The 15,801-nt window shown below is 42.9% G+C and overlaps 1 protein-coding gene across 1 annotated transcript in view; it reads left to right on the plus strand.

Annotated features, from left to right (window-relative positions):
• Positions 1-15,801, plus strand: part of LOC144506603 (E3 ubiquitin-protein ligase DZIP3-like) — a 143,337-nt gene that overhangs the window by 72,460 nt on the left and 55,076 nt on the right. The window contains exons 20-25 of the mRNA XM_078232952.1: positions 64-186; positions 399-517; positions 4,230-4,298; positions 6,021-6,117; positions 8,543-8,646; positions 14,666-14,753. Coding sequence (XP_078089078.1) covers positions 64-186; positions 399-517; positions 4,230-4,298; positions 6,021-6,117; positions 8,543-8,646; positions 14,666-14,753 — 600 coding nt within the window. The remainder of the gene's footprint in view (positions 1-63; positions 187-398; positions 518-4,229; positions 4,299-6,020; positions 6,118-8,542; positions 8,647-14,665; positions 14,754-15,801) is intronic.

Raw genomic sequence — 15,801 nt, forward strand, 5'->3', positions numbered from 1 at the left:
GGGTGAATTGTTCCTTAGAAGCTGCTCTGGATGAAATTAAGCTATTTGATTTTTCTCCTGTAGGATTTGTATTCATCCTCATTGGTTGTTGATGGGGCCATCAAAATGCAGGAGCACATATGGCAAAATGTGAAAGAGGACTCTGAAATGAGGCGAAAGTTAACTGCTTCACAAAATGAAAACCAAGTAAGTATTTTCCAAAAAATATTTCATGTGTAACGCATTCAATCCGAAGCACTTTTTAAAAGGGACCACAAGCATCTCTATTGGAAAATGACATCCGATAGATAATTTTGCAGCTATTTTACTGGTTGCTGTTGTTGGTGGGGAGTTTCTGGCTTTCCCAAACAATACCTTTTTATTCCAGTATCTGTTTCAATTGTTTGAAATTTTCACAGGCTCTTGCACGGAAATTGGAACAATTGATGATTAAGCTCAAGGAAGAGCAACAGCAAAGAAGCCACACAGAAAGCCATTATTCAAGACTCCAAGAATATTATCAGCTAGAAATGTCTAGGTATGCCTCAGTATAGAATATACATAGCTTACCTCTCATAATCAATCAAGGTGCAAAGTGGATTTTGTGATCAGCATTGAAATTATGATACTTGTCGCTAACTTTAAAAAAAGCTGCCCACAAAGATTTAGTGAGCTACATGCTGCGGTTTTCCCCTTTCTCAACATTAAATTAATTTTGGTGCCAGGTAAAGTCCAGCATCTGTGATGTCACCAAACAACCAATCACATTGAAAGATTCTCACAGACAGCAAATCAAGAAGTAAAAAGCCTATTTTATAATTCACTGCCCATAACTTTTCAGAAAATGAAATAAAAATTGGGACACATACATAGGATTAAGGTAAAAATTGAAAAATTATAAATCTAAAAAACATCTTTGTTATTTTAATCTTTAGATTTTTTATAATGCAATGGAGAAATTTGACATTCCACAAATATAAAATTAGTTTTCCAAGGCCAGGAAGGTTTTTCAGCAATAATTTTGACTTAGTACACCATTTAGAAACTCACTTGCACCTCATTCAATGAGGTTTGATCTTTTCCAGGGATTTTACAGTGATGATAATCGAGTAAATCGCAGAAGTTAATGTGAATACAGTAATTTTTTAAAAATTTGATTTCTCCCCACTTGGACTTTACCAGCACATCCTGTGGAGGAGTGGGGATTCACAGATAACAACTTCTGAATTTATTCATTTAACTGCCCGAGTGTGACATGAGAAGTTACTGTCATTTTTATGGAGTAACGATGGCATATACTAACAAATGTGGCTTCATTACTACAGCAAAATCTGGACTAATATATGTTACAATATCTAATTCTTCTTGTTGCTGTGCCAAAAAAAAAACAGACCACAAAAAGCCCCTTTTGAAAATTATAATGAAACCAAAATGCATCCTTTCAAATGAAATGTATTCATAGGATTATAGTGGGGAGTCCTTGTACACAAATCACAGAAATTTAGCAAGGCAGTGGGCAAATGGTATGTTAATCTTTATTTCAGATGTGCTGGAGTAAGAATAAATAAGTTTTTTGCTGTAATTATACAGCGCTTTGGGAAGAAACCAAAATTGTACATGATTCTCCAGATTGGGTCTCCATTTGAAAGGAAAGATATGGTTGTCGTAGAGAGTCTGCAATAAAGGTTCACTAGATTGATTCTTGGGGTGAAAGGGCTGCCTATAAGGTGAGAATAAATAGAATTGTCTGGAGTTTGCAAGGATAAGGGGTGATCTTATTGAAATATATCACAGGTGGATGCTGGAAGGCTGTTTCTCCTGGTTCAAGAGTATAGAACTAATGGCCATGCTCTCAAGATAAGAGAGCTTTTTAGGACTGAGCTGAGAGGATTTCTTCACTTGGTGGCCTGTGAATCTTTTGAACTTTCGACCCAGAGGGCTGTGAATGCTCATTAAATGAATATAGTCATGACCGAGATTGGTAAGATTTTTGGAGACTAAGGAAATTGGGAGATAAGGAGTTGAATATGGCTTAAAAAGGCACACTGTTGAAGCTTTTTGTCTTGCACTCATCAGGCGCAATGCACACGAATACCAGTGTAAGGCAAAACAAGTTTATACTGTATGAGAAGAGAGTGCCAATTGGTTGGCAAGTGGACTTTGATTGGTAGAGGTGGTGCCAGTTGATGAGGTGGCACAGTGGTTAGCACTGCTGCCTCACAGTGCCAGGGACCCGGGTTCGATTCACGGCTTGGGTCACTGTCTGTGTGGACTTTGCATATTCTCCCTGTGTCTGTGTGGATTTCCTCCGGGTGCTCCGGTTTCCTCCCACAGTCCAAAGACGTGCTGGTTAAGGTGAATTGGCCATGCTAAATTCTCCCTCAGTGTGCCCGAACAGCAGAGAAATCTGCCAGGGAATTCTCTACCACACTCTACTGCAAGCTTACCTTCACCAGTCAATATATGCAGTGGACTTCTTACACTTCCTTGAACTAAGATTGGCCTTATCAGCAATCTTGTAAATAGGCCCTGAGACATTTGCTCACCATACAAGCTTGACACTGAATAGAGCACATTAAAGATGTCCAATGGCTATCCTATCACGTAAACTCATGAATGGGCCAAAGGCCATCACGTTTGGCCTTGAAAAGTACACAGTCTCTCAGGTTATCACCTAGAGGCCACACTCTGGCGATGAGGTGATTTTCACAGTAATCCCATTGCAGTGTTAATGTAAGACTACTTATGACTAATAAATAAACTTTATATTATTTATATAAAATTAAGCATTGTTTGAAATTTAACACGGGCAGCTAGTCATGGCACTGCCCTGAGGAATGAACCAACAAATGCGCCACACTGTGAGCCGACTGACAATTTTAAATCAGTTATCAGTGTAATTCTTCGTACACAGAGGATTATTTAGCAAATATTGTCCAATTGCAGAATCACACCTAAAGCTGGACACTGGTTTGAGTTTTGCAAACACGGTCTGGTTGAATACATTGGTAACTTGCCCATTACAACCAGCAGCTGGGACATGCTGTTAAATATGGGGTGGGATTCTCCCAAAAACATTCTAAGTGTTGAATTCACGTAAAACCTGGAGCAAGTCCTGCTGGTGTTTTTCAGAGGGACTTTCAGAATGAATCTCCCACACTCTGTGCATTGCAGAGTGCCGAGTGTGAATCTCATTAAAAATCTGTGGGCGGGGACTATTTCCGCTGGAGAGGCTGGCAGCATAGTGCTGAGTGAGCCACTGCGCATGGGGGGGCGGCTAGCGGGCCTAGAGACTTCAGTCCCGGGCCCACTAATTAGATTAAAAGCGGCATTGAAATAATTTATGCAGCTCCACGCCCATTCCTGGCACGGAACCGATGACGCTGGAAATCCAGCGGCCAGAGACGCATGGAGGCTGTGGCGCCCAGCGAGAAGCCCACTACATGGACTCTGCTTGAGTCTCCTGGCCCGCTGCGCTGGCAGAATCTTCCCCCAGATCAGTGGGTCTTTTGGACATACAGCCTACATACTTAGCACTGGTACTAGAATTCATATACCGCATTACTCGTGTGTGATATGCAGAACATCTTTTGACTTGACGTGACTTTAGCATCCTGTTTGTGGTGATTACCACTCCTGTTGCTACTGCATGGTAGCAACGTGAAACAGCTATCTTCACTTGTTGCTCAAAGATTTGCGATATGTTGCCCTTCTAGGATAACCTGAGAGACTGTGTACTTTTCAAGGCCAAACGTGATGGCCTTTGGCCCATTCATGAGTTTACGTGATAGGATAGCCATTGGACATCTTTAATGTGCTCTATTCAGTGTCAAGCTTGCATGGTGAGCAAATGTCTCAGGGCCTATTTACAAGATTGCTGATAAGGCCAATCTTAGTTCAAGGAAGTGTAAGAAGTCCACTGCATATATTGACTGGTGAAAGTAAGCTTGCAGTAGAGAATTCCCTGGCAGATTTCTCTGCTGTTAAGTCAAGGAAAGGGAGTTCATTTGACTAATCCATTTCAAAGGTGAATTTGAGTACAGCACGGAGCCATTAAGACATGGACGAAAATTATTGGATGCAGATATAGGTTTAAACATAGCAAACATATATTGGAAATATGGAGTGTATGAAGTTGAGGCAAATGTTCAGCCATGACAGTGGAATGGTAGAGCAGGTTCAATGACCCTTCTGGTCTATTTTTCTCCTCACTATTATGTTGTAATAACATTTTTACTTGTGTCATTTAGATTGAACCAGCAATTGCAAAGCAAAGATGAAGAAATAAAGAAAATTACAGCACAGTTTGTAAATGAACGGTAAGATCTTTGCTAAAGCCACAAATATCAACTAGTGCTTTAGTAAAATATTACTCTGATTTGATTAGCTGTCAATGTGAAGGATGGCTGTGAAGGCAATCCTGCAGCCTCAGCTGTTTTCAGTCAGACGAGATAATGCAGTTTTGGAACCAGACTGATATCTCTTTTTTCACTTCAGAGTTAATGTTCCCATACACATTCGGAAAGACAACTAAGGAATTAAAAGTTCAATTTGCTTTGTTATTTTATCATCTGCAAATTCAGATGCCATTCTCATTTCTTAAATAAAAATCAATCAGAATTATTTTAAGCTTTTTTTTTTACCTTTTTCATTGTGCTTGTTTCCTTCCACTGGAGGAAAAAAATGCTGTGATAATCACATGTTGTGACATCAAAAGCTTTCTTTCAGCAAGTGTTTAGGATGTGACCACACATTGCGATGAGGAACAATTCTTTTAAAGCATTTAGCTTCAATAACTCCTGGCCTGTAACAGCAATGATGGCAACAGGGCACTCTAATTGAAGAAAAAAACTGTCCGAATATTTTAACTATCTCCAAAATAAAAGCATAATGTCTGGACCATATGAGGAAGATTGTATTGCATTGAGAAGAAATTAGATTTGACGTAGCATTAAAGACTGGATCAGTTTTAATCCATTATTAAATCTGCTTCAAGCTTAGTTGCCCATTCAATAGTGATCATGTCCATTATATACAATTTTTAAAAATCTTTAATATGTTTGGGTTGGGCATTTGGAGTATCTATGTAAAGTAAGTTGATGAACATAGGACATTCTCTTTGTAGAATAATTCAAATAAAATTAAATAAAGGATGCATCTGTTATTCTTGCAGAACAAATATGTTCTCCTTTTCAGAGGTATAAGTATTTAAACTCAGGTTACATTATTGATGGTTCATTGCAGCAGTAAATTCGACATAAAAATAATCACTGCATCCCAAAATTGGCAGATTGTTTTTTTTTGACAATATGATGTGTTTGTGCTGAGACCTATAAAAATGCGATATATCTAATTTAATGTTAAACATGAGCGAGGGGACCATTGAAGTTTTGGCCTGATTTGATTGGCAGCTGCACAATGTGAATACAGTAAGGTTACAATGCCCACCTCAACACTCCTTCAGTTTGAACCTGAAAATAATTTACTGCAATCGTGCATGAATTCAGAAACTATCACACCATCTGGAGCTGTGGAACAAAGTACCATCTTCTTATTTTGTAGGTTGCTTACAATATCCTTCATTGTATATGTTGGTCGGAATTCTCCGGTCTCGCACACCCCTCTGTCAGCGAGAACAAAGAATTTGGCGCTCAGCCAAATCTCCGTTCACTGCAGCGGGACTGGAAAATCCCAGCTGCAGGCAAAGTTGGAGAACTGCGGCCATTGTCTTCTATTGACAACTCTGAGAAGTTTGGTAATCGTCATGCCAATTAGACTTGCTGCGGGGGCGGGGGAGGTGGGGGGGAATGCCCAAAATCATACCAAATCATCTCTTAAAATGATCACAGTCTGTTCTGAAAAAATATGTATATTTTGGAGTCTTATTAATCTCATCCCATCTTTGGGTGGCTATTTTAAACTCATTGCATTTGACTTGTGTGTTTATAATGTCAAATGAACTTTTTGATTGAAATATTGTCTGCTCCCAGGCATCTATTCGATTGGCAATACTTATAGCTCTGTTGTTCCTTCTATGGCAGGTTGTTGTGGAATAAGGATAAAGCTAAACTAGAAGATGTAACTGCAAAAAACATTGCAAAGTTAGTAGAGGCAACAAAGCGAGCAATAGCTGCTGAGGTAAGCATTACTGCTAATCTTGGAACAAATAGTTATAATTATTGGGTGAACTTTTGAATTTTGGAGGCGGTTTATCACCGTAGGAATATATTTTGTTAATTTTGTCTCTGCAAGCTATTTGACATTTTCAGCCATTAAAACTTGTGTCTGGTATTGTACGGTTAGGCTTGTTTATTTAAAAAGAAGGGAAAATGTAAATGGTGCCAAGATTAATTGGATCTGTATTGGAAACTCTTACACAATCATCTGTTTTCAGCACTGATAATCAGCATATTTTAAATTATATATAAGTGGGGTCAATGCTCAAATTAAGTAGTTTCATAGAACCATAGGATCCCTACAGTGCAGAATGAGGCTATCTGGCCCATCAAGTCTGTACCGACTTTCTGAACAAGTATCCCACCCAGATCCCTGACGCTGTGAGGCAGCAGTGCTAACCACTGTGCCACCCTCTTCTTTTAATTGAGAAACAACGTGGCCATCCATGATTGATAAGATAATTTAAAAATCACAGTTGTACCAGCTAAATTGCTTTAACTAAAAATAACATTGGGGATTTTAAAATTCTTCAAAGTTGGGGTAACTGACAGGAGCTTGATAATACGCATTCCTTAGCCATACAAAGTGAGTGCAGTGTGCCATATTCTGGAAATTAGCCTAATGCTGATCACCTTGCGCTAATCTACATCCACTCCACGGACACGGTTCTCATAATAGTCTGACCACCTTTCAGCCTAAGTTAAAACTGAATTTTGTAGTTGAATCTGTATCATGTTTTCAGACTGAAGAGGGAGCTCACTGGGGAGACTGGCTGAGTAGTCAAGAGGTAACGTCCATACTCTTGAAAATCTGAGCTAGTGTCTGCAGTGCACAGAAACAGGGGTATTTCAGAACAACCGGTTTTGTGTAGCTGCATTCGCATTGAAAATTACCGTAGCTTCAATTAGCAGTTTGAATATACCTATCAGTGTTCACTCCCAGCAAGGGTTGCTGCAAAGGAAACAGGAGTTGACCTCCACAGTCTAGGCAATCACCAGTTTTACTCCAGCTGAGGTCCTCAAAGAGACTGTGTTATATATAGTTGCCCTTGTTTTTCTGTTGAACAACCTCAACAGGGCAGCTCGGGGTTCTGTGGGGTTTGACAGCCTCCGTGTAACAATGAGCTTGAACCTTTACGGAACCTTTTCAGTGGCCCCTCTCCCTTCCTGTTGCCTTTAACTTACACCCCCATGTTATTGCTTTCCTCCTTTAATATGGACCTCCTGAAGTAGATTGATGTCTGTTATACCTTGGCGTACAATGAGTCTTGAACGCCTACTGAATATGTATGTGAAAAACACTGTCTGCTTTATCAGCTGGGTTGCCTTATCCCCAATAGAATCCATTTCATGGTGGAAACATGAAATCTCAAGATTGTCTTAGAACATAGAACATAGAAAAACTACAGCACAAACATGCCCTTCGGCCCACAAGTTGTGCCGAACACATCCCTACCTTCTAGACCTACCTATAACCCTCCATCCTATTAGGCTCCATGTACTCATCCAGGAGTCTCTTAAAAGACCCTATTGAGTTCGCCTCCACCACCACTGACGGCAGCCGATTCCACTCGCCCACCACCCTCTGTGTGAAAAACTTACCCCTAACATCTCCCCTGTACCTACCCCCCAGCACCCTAAACCTGTGTCCTCTCATAGCAGACATTTCCACCCTGGGAAAAAGCCTCTGAGAGTCCACCCGATCTATGCCTCTCAACATCTTATACACCTCTATTAGGTCTCCTCTCATCCTTCGTCTCTCCAAGGAGAAAAGACCGAGCTCCCTCAGCCTATCCTCATAAGGCATGCCACTCAATCCAGGCAACATCCTTGTAAATCTCCTCTGCACCCTTTCAATCTTTTCCACATCCTTCCTATAGTGAGCCGACCAGAACTGAGCACAGTACTCCAAGTGGGGTCTGACGAGGGTCTTATAAAGCTGCATCATTATCCCCGGACTCCTAAACTCAATCCCTCGATTGATAAAGGCCAGCACACCATACGCCTTCTTAACCACCTCCTCCACCTGCGGGGCCGATTTTAGAGTCCGATGGACCCGGACCCCAAGGTCCTTCTGATCCTCTACAGTACTAAGAGTCTTTCCCTTTATATTGTACTCCTTCATCCCATTTGACCTACCAAAATGGACCACGACGCTCCCCGCTGTGTGTGGGGGTAGGGCCTGGGTGGGATTGTGGTTGGTGCAGACTCGATGGGCTGAATGGCCTCCTTCTGCACTGTAGGGTTTCTATGATTTCTATGACGCATTTATCTGGGTTGAAGTCCATCTGCCACTTGTCCGCCCAGTCTTCAACATGATCCTTCAGAATCTTTTTTGCCTAATACATGTTCATACTCCTTTGTATATATTTAAATCTTTGTTACAGGTTTTGTTTTTAGAATGTCGTCGAGATCATGGTCTCTTCCAGTTGCAACAGGCTGAGCAAGATTGCTCAGTCCAGCTTAGGGCAGCAGAAGAGAATTTGACACGGTGAGAGGGCTATCTTTTAATATAAATCAGTGTCCGATTTCTATATTGTTCAAGGATGCATGTTATGGTCATCAGTATCCCTGCTATGTTCAGGTGCCCTATTATCTTTCACTATAAGTAGCTGAATTTAATGATTCTCGCAGTTTCTCAAAACTGGATATTTTGTCAAGCTGGGCCTGCTGACAATTGCTGCTCTTCCGTGCAGCAATGTCATGGAAGTTGCAGATTGGCTGACTTTGGCGCTAGCTGATCTCCTAGCATATCTCTTTATCGACCGTCACTTTAACCTTCAAATTACTAAGATTAATTTATAAATAGCAACAAACGTTGAACCTTCAGCTTGCAGCTGGTGCCCTGAGCCACAGTGGAAGTTATATTCTGGGAATTGCTGCAGATCTTATTTTCTTTAAGAATTCTTCTGTTCTGCTGAACTCTGTAAATATTTCATTTACAGTCAACTTTTCCGTGGAACAGCACTTCCTATCCATTAATAAACATCAAAAAGCCCGCACAACTCAATCCCTAAACTACAAAAAACCCCAGAGAAAATACCCAATATTAATTACTTACTTCTGCATATAGTTGACCTTTACTGTCAATTTTGAAATGGAGGGACTAATGTTTGACCATTAGGGAATATACTTCAAGGAAACTAAAAGTCTTTATTTGCATACAGGATGATTTACAATACAAGCAAGATTTAAAACATCTGCTATATAAGGCCCAGTGACTTATCTGCTTTGAGTTCTGTTCACTACAAAAAGATAGCTTATCTTTCTACAGTTAATGCTTATCAGTTCCATATCCTTCTTTCCTGCCTCTCTGCTTTCATGCACCATCACTTAGAAAAAAAGAGTGAGAGGGGATCTCATAGTAACCTATAAAATTCTAACACGGTTAGATAGGGTAGATTCAGAAAGAACGTTTCCAATGGTGGGGGAGTCCAGAACTAGGGGTCATAGTTTGAGGAAAAGGGGTAAACCTTTTAGAACAGATGTGAGGAGAAATTTCTTCACCCAGAGGGTGGTGAATATGTAAAATTCTCTACCACAGAATGTAGTTGAGGCCAAAATGTTGTCTGATTTCAAGAAGAAATTAGATATAGCTCTTGAGGCTAAAGGGATCAAGAGATATGGAAGGAAGGGATATTGAATTCGATGATCAGCTATGATCAAGATAAATGGCGGAGCAAGCTCGAAGGGCCGGATGGCCTACTCATGCATGCTGCCAGGATAATGAGCAGAGATGTGCATAATGTTCAGTTGGTGGCCACCTGCATGTTTTGGGAGTGGAACCACTTCCTGTTGAACTAGGGCATTCCCTGTCAAGATGGTGCTCATAGGGTGAAATGTGTGCCATTGATTGCCCCCTGGACCTGGGGTATCCCAACGATGGCACTGAATCCTGGAGCCCGGGCATCCTGATGGGCCTGGTCCAGGTTGAAGCTGCTGTAATCTGCTACCCGGGCATCCATGACCTGGAAAATGCACCTGTGCATGGATGACTCTGAGATCCCACACAGGTCCCCGCTTGGGCCCCGGGAAGATCCAGTGACAAAGAGGTTGAGGGTGATGGTAACATTTACAGCCACCAGAGCTAGTGTTCTCCTCCTCCTCTCGGTGCCAGATGATCACGAAGCTGGCACAGGTACCGCACTGTCTCCCTTTGCAGGCGCAGTCTTCCGGCAGTTCCTCAAAATGCCGGCACCCAGGGTCTGCGGTCTTGCTGTCTTCTTGCCTTGATGGACAGTCAAGCTTGATGGACAGTCGGCACCTGAGCCGCTGCAAGAGCCGCCTGATCCTCCGGGTCCAACTACCTGGACTGGCTTTGGCACCCTCACAACCTAAAATCCATCCTCCGTCAGCGAGGCATGGAAGAGTGAGAGGGAGATAGGTATTGTATGTCATCCATCTTTTCAGTCTAACGTCCCCCTTCATCCTAGGTGTTGCAGCGACTGGGGGATGACCAACCCTCAACATTCCCCCCCCATGCAGCCATGCATTGCAGCAGCTGCTGTTCACACCATCCAGCTTACATGGTGAGGCCTTTGCCCCTTGTCCCCCCATCTTGCATCATGCCCTCCTGCCTCTATTAACCCCCCTTTCGTGTCCCTATGACATACTTTTGGAGTGAACCTCTGGGGGAAGCTGTGCTGCACTGAGTGAAACTGGCACTGAGTCAAATCTGAGTTTCCATCGAGATCTTTCGTGTGACAGGAAGTTTCTAGGGGTATTATGGTCACCCTATGGGATAAGGATGAATCATGCAGGGACTGCGAGGTCTCTGCTTTTCAATAGTAATACCAAACTATGCCCACGTGACTTCCGCTGCATCTCAGGCCAGTCCTGCTAATGACATAGATACGAAGGTGTTCACAGAAGGTTTCCTCCCACTCTTATAGAACATAGAACAGTACAGCACAGAACAGGCCCTTCAGCCCACGATGTTGTGCCGAGCTTTATCTGAAACCAAGATCAAGCTATCCCACTCCCTATCATCCTGGTGTGCTCCATGTGCCTATCCAATAACCGCTTAAATGTTCCTAAAGTGTCTGACTCCACTATCACTGCAGGCAGTCCATTCCACACCCCAACCACTCTCTGCGTAAAGAACCTACCTCTGATATCCTTCCTATATCTCCCACCACGAACCCTATAGTTATGCCCCCTTGTAATAGCTCCATCCACCCGAGGAAATAGTCTTTGAACGTTCACTCTATCTATCCCCTTCATCATTTTATAAACCTCTATTAAGTCTCCCCTCAGCCTCCTCCGCTCCAGAGAGAACAGCCCTAGCTCCCTCAACCTTTCTTCATAAGACCTACCCTCCAAACCAGGCAGCATCCTGGTAAATCTCCTCTGCACTCTTTCCAGCGCTTCCACATCCTTCTTATAGTGAGGTGACCAGAACTGCACACAATATTCCAAATGTGGTCTCACCAAGGGTCCTGTACAGTTGCAGCATAACCCCACGGCTCTTAAACTCCAACCCCCTGTTAATAAAAGCTAACACACTATAGGCCTTCTTCACAGCTCTATCCACTTGAGTGGCAACCTTTAGAGATCTGTGGATATAGACCCCAAGATCTCTCTGTTCCTCCACAGTCTTCAGAACCCTACCTTTGACCCTGTAATCCACATTTAAATTAGTCCTACCAAAATGAATCACCTCACATTTATCAGGGTTAAACTCCATTTGCCATTTTTCAGCCCAGCTTTGCATCCTATCTATGTCTCTTTGCAGCCTACAACAGCCCTCCACCTCATCCACTACTCCACCAATCTTGGCGTCATCAGCAAATTTACTGATCCACCCTTCAGCCCTCTCCTCTAAGTCATTAATAAAAATCACAAAGAGCAGAGGACCAAGCACTGATCCCTGCGGCACTCCGCTAGCAACCTGCCTCCAATCCGAAAATTTTCCATCCACCACCACCCTCTGTCTTCGCTCAGACAGCCAGTTACCTATCCCATCGGCCAACTTTCCCTCTATCCCACACCTCCTCAGTTTCATCATAAGCCGACCATGGGGGACCTTATCAAACGCCTTACTAAAATCCATGTATATGACATCAACTGCCCTACCTTCATCAACAGACTTAGTTACCTCCTCAAAAAATTCAATCAAATTTGTGAGGCACGACTTGCCCTTCACGAATCCGTGCTGACTATCCCGGATTAATCCGCATCTTTCTAAATGGTCGTAAATCCCATCCCTAAGGACCTTTTCCATCAATTTACCAACCACCGAAGTAAGACTAACCGGTCTATAATTACCAGGGTCATTTCTATTCCCTTTCTTAAACAGAGGAACAACATTCGCCATTCTCCAGTCCTCTGGCACTATCCCCGTGGACAGCGAGGACCCAAAGATCAAAGCCAAAGGCTCTGCAATCTCATCCCTTGCCTCCCAAAGAATCCTAGGATACATTTCATCAGGCCCAGGGGACTTATCGACCTTCAGTTTATTCAAAACTGCCAGGACATCCTCCCTCCGAACATCTATTTCCTCCAGCCTATTAGCCTGTAACACCTTCTCTTCCTCAAAAACATGGCCCTTCTCCTTGGTGAACACTGAAGAAAAGTATTCATTCATCACCTCGCCTATCTCTACTGACTCCATACACAAGTCCCCACTACTGTCCTTGACCGGCCCTAACCTCACCCTGGTCATTCTTTTATTCCTCACATAGGAGTAAAAAGCCTTGGGGTTTTCCTTGATCCGACCCGCCAAGGACTTCTCATGTCCCCTCCTAGCTCTCCTAAGCCCCTTTTTCAGCTCGTTCCTTGCTAACTTGTAACCCTCAATCGAGCCATCTGAACCTTGTTTCCTCATCCCTACATAAGCTTCCCTCTTCCTTTTCACAAGACATTCCACCTCTTTCGTGAACCATGGTTCCCTCACTCGGCCATTTCCTCCCTGCCTGACAGGGACATACCTATCAAGGACACCCAGTATTTGTTCCTTGAAAAAGTTCCACTTTTCATTAGTGCCTTTCCCTGACAGTTTCTGTTCCCAACTTATGCCCCCTAATTCTTGCCTAATCGCATCATAATTACCTCTCCCCCAATTGTAAACCTTGCCCTGCCGTACGGTCCTATCCCTCTCCATTACAATAACAAAAGACACCGAATTGTGGTCACTATCTCCAAAGTGCTCTCCCACAACCAAATCTAACACTTGGCCCGGTTCATTTCCAAGTACCAAATCCAATGTGGCCTCACCTCTTGTCGGCCTATCCACATATTGTGTCAGGAAACCCTCCTGCACACACTGCACAAAAACTGCCCCATCTGAACTATTTGACCTACTAAGGTTCCAATCAATATTTGGAAAGTTAAAGTCCCCCATGACAACTACCCTTGGTGGGAAGATGATCGGGGCCACCAGTGCGGATCGGCTGAATCCCGAGTGCCTTGAGCCCACCAGGAATCCCAATTTTTTTGGCTGATGCCCAGTTGTGCTTCACGTTGTGCCGGCGGGTCAGTGAATATCAGGAGCTGGGTGAATCCAGCTAACATCTGGAAGCGCATATTCAAATGGAGATTCATGTCCTCACTGGCTGTGAACCAGATTACTTTGTCTGCCAGGGGCAGAGAGAATGCCAAAAGAGCACACGGGGCCAGAGAATCACCCCCTTTATCTCAGATATCTTGCCCATTAAATTTAATCGGACATCTGTCTTGATCTACCAACCCCTTTATGTCCATTTGGATTTGTTGACGGTCCTTTTTGTTTGCAGTTAATCGCGCTCTCCTGTGAGAGGGAGTGAGGTTCTAGCAGTGTCCTAAAGTTTATTTATTAGTCACAAGTAAGGCTTACGTTATCACTGCACTGAAGTTACTGTGAAATTCCCCTACTCGCCAGTCCTGCGCCTTTTCAATGGTCAATGCATCTAACCTCTGAGGAATAATACAGATTATGTTACTACAGTCTTGAACAGTATTTATTAACTAGTTCTTTCTGTTTTCTGTCCTTCAACCAACTTCTGCCCACGTGTCAACTTTTCTTTTAATAGCTCAGCCTGATTGTTACCAACAATTCTCTTCCATGATATCTTATCAGATTCCTTTCACAGAATTTCTTTCACAGAATTTCACAGTAACTTCATTGCAGTGTTAATGTAAGCCTTACTTGTGACTAAGAAATAAATTTTAACTTTTAAAAATCCATATCGATAACACACAGCAATAATTCATTGTTATTATTGTTTCAGATTTACAACTTGCATTTAACAAATTCATACTGGCTGTTTTTTCTGGGTCGGTAATAACTTTTATCCCAATTTATTGCCTCCAGAAGCTTAGTCCCGACCAATGTTAGGTTGCATGTAATATACTGAGCTGGTTTGAAACTTTCTCCCTTCCTTGAACAGAAGTGTTTTATAAACAGTCCCCTTCACCAAATCCAGATGATGAAAGGAGGAAGTATTGTGTCATCCAAAAAACCTATTTTGACTTCGCTAAGATGCAACACTTGTTGAAATCTAATGAAAACTGTTGTACCTTTTGGCTATCAGGAATCCTGAATCTGCTCATGTACATGCAACAGTTGATGGCTGGCAGGCAATTGTAGCTGATATACGAAACAAGATTGATTTTACAAAGGTGAGTTTTTTTTTCCATGACAATTAATGCTAAAATGCTAATATCGGATCAGTGTCAATTTTTGTCTGATTACTCACCTTGGGGCAGAATTTTGCACTCTCCTCAAATGTGGGTTTTCAGTGAGGGGGTGGGGGCAGGGCGCGGGGGCTAAAATTGAATGGATGCGAACACACCCACCCAAACTCCAGTGCAATCTCATGTCTGAGTGAGCTGGGCCTCGGGTGGAAAAACCAGCCATTCGCCTAAAGGCCCTTAATGTTTAGGATGGTGGGTGTGGATAGGGTGGGAAAGTGGCATTTAAACTTTTCCTCACCTCTGGCGGGCAGGGAGTTGGGGGCACCTCACTCTCTGAAGGTCCCTTCAGAGTTGGGGCGCCCTTCCTTCCACCGCCCCCCACCCTCACCCTGGCCTACCCCCAGCACTGCAATTGGCTCCTCCTGAACCGTAACTGTTTACAATACATATGAATGAGTTAGAGGAAGGAAGCAAATGTACTGTAGCCAGATTTGTGACACAAAAATAGGTGGAAAGGCAAGTTGTGAGAACGATACAGTTTACAAAGAGATATTGATAGGTTATGTAAGTGGACAAAAAGTTGGCAAGTGGAGCACAATGTGGGAAAATGTGAAGTTGTTTATTTTGGAAGGGAGAACAGAAGAACAGAGTTTATTTAAATGGAGAAAAATTGCAGAAAGCTGTAACACAAAGGGACTTGGGAATACTTGTGTACGAAACGCAAGTGGTTAGCTTTGCTGCCTCACAGCACCAAGGACCCGGGTTTGATTCCCAGCTTGGGTCACTGGCTGTGTGAAGTTTGCACGTTCTCCCCATATCTGCATGGGTTTCCTCCCACAGTCCAAAGATGTGCAGGTTAGGTGAATTGGCCATGCTAAATTCTCTCCCCCCCCCCCCCCCCCCCCCCCCCAACGTGTACCTGAACAGGTGCTGGAGTGTGACGACCAGGGCACAGTAACTTCATTGCAGTGTGAAGGTAAGCTTACTTGTGACGAATAAATTAATTTTAAACTTCAATCAGGAAGGCTAATGG

The sequence above is a fragment of the Mustelus asterias genome, chromosome 17 (genome assembly GCF_964213995.1).
Source record: "Mustelus asterias chromosome 17, sMusAst1.hap1.1, whole genome shotgun sequence".
In the NCBI taxonomy this organism is placed as follows: domain Eukaryota; kingdom Metazoa; phylum Chordata; class Chondrichthyes; order Carcharhiniformes; family Triakidae; genus Mustelus; species Mustelus asterias.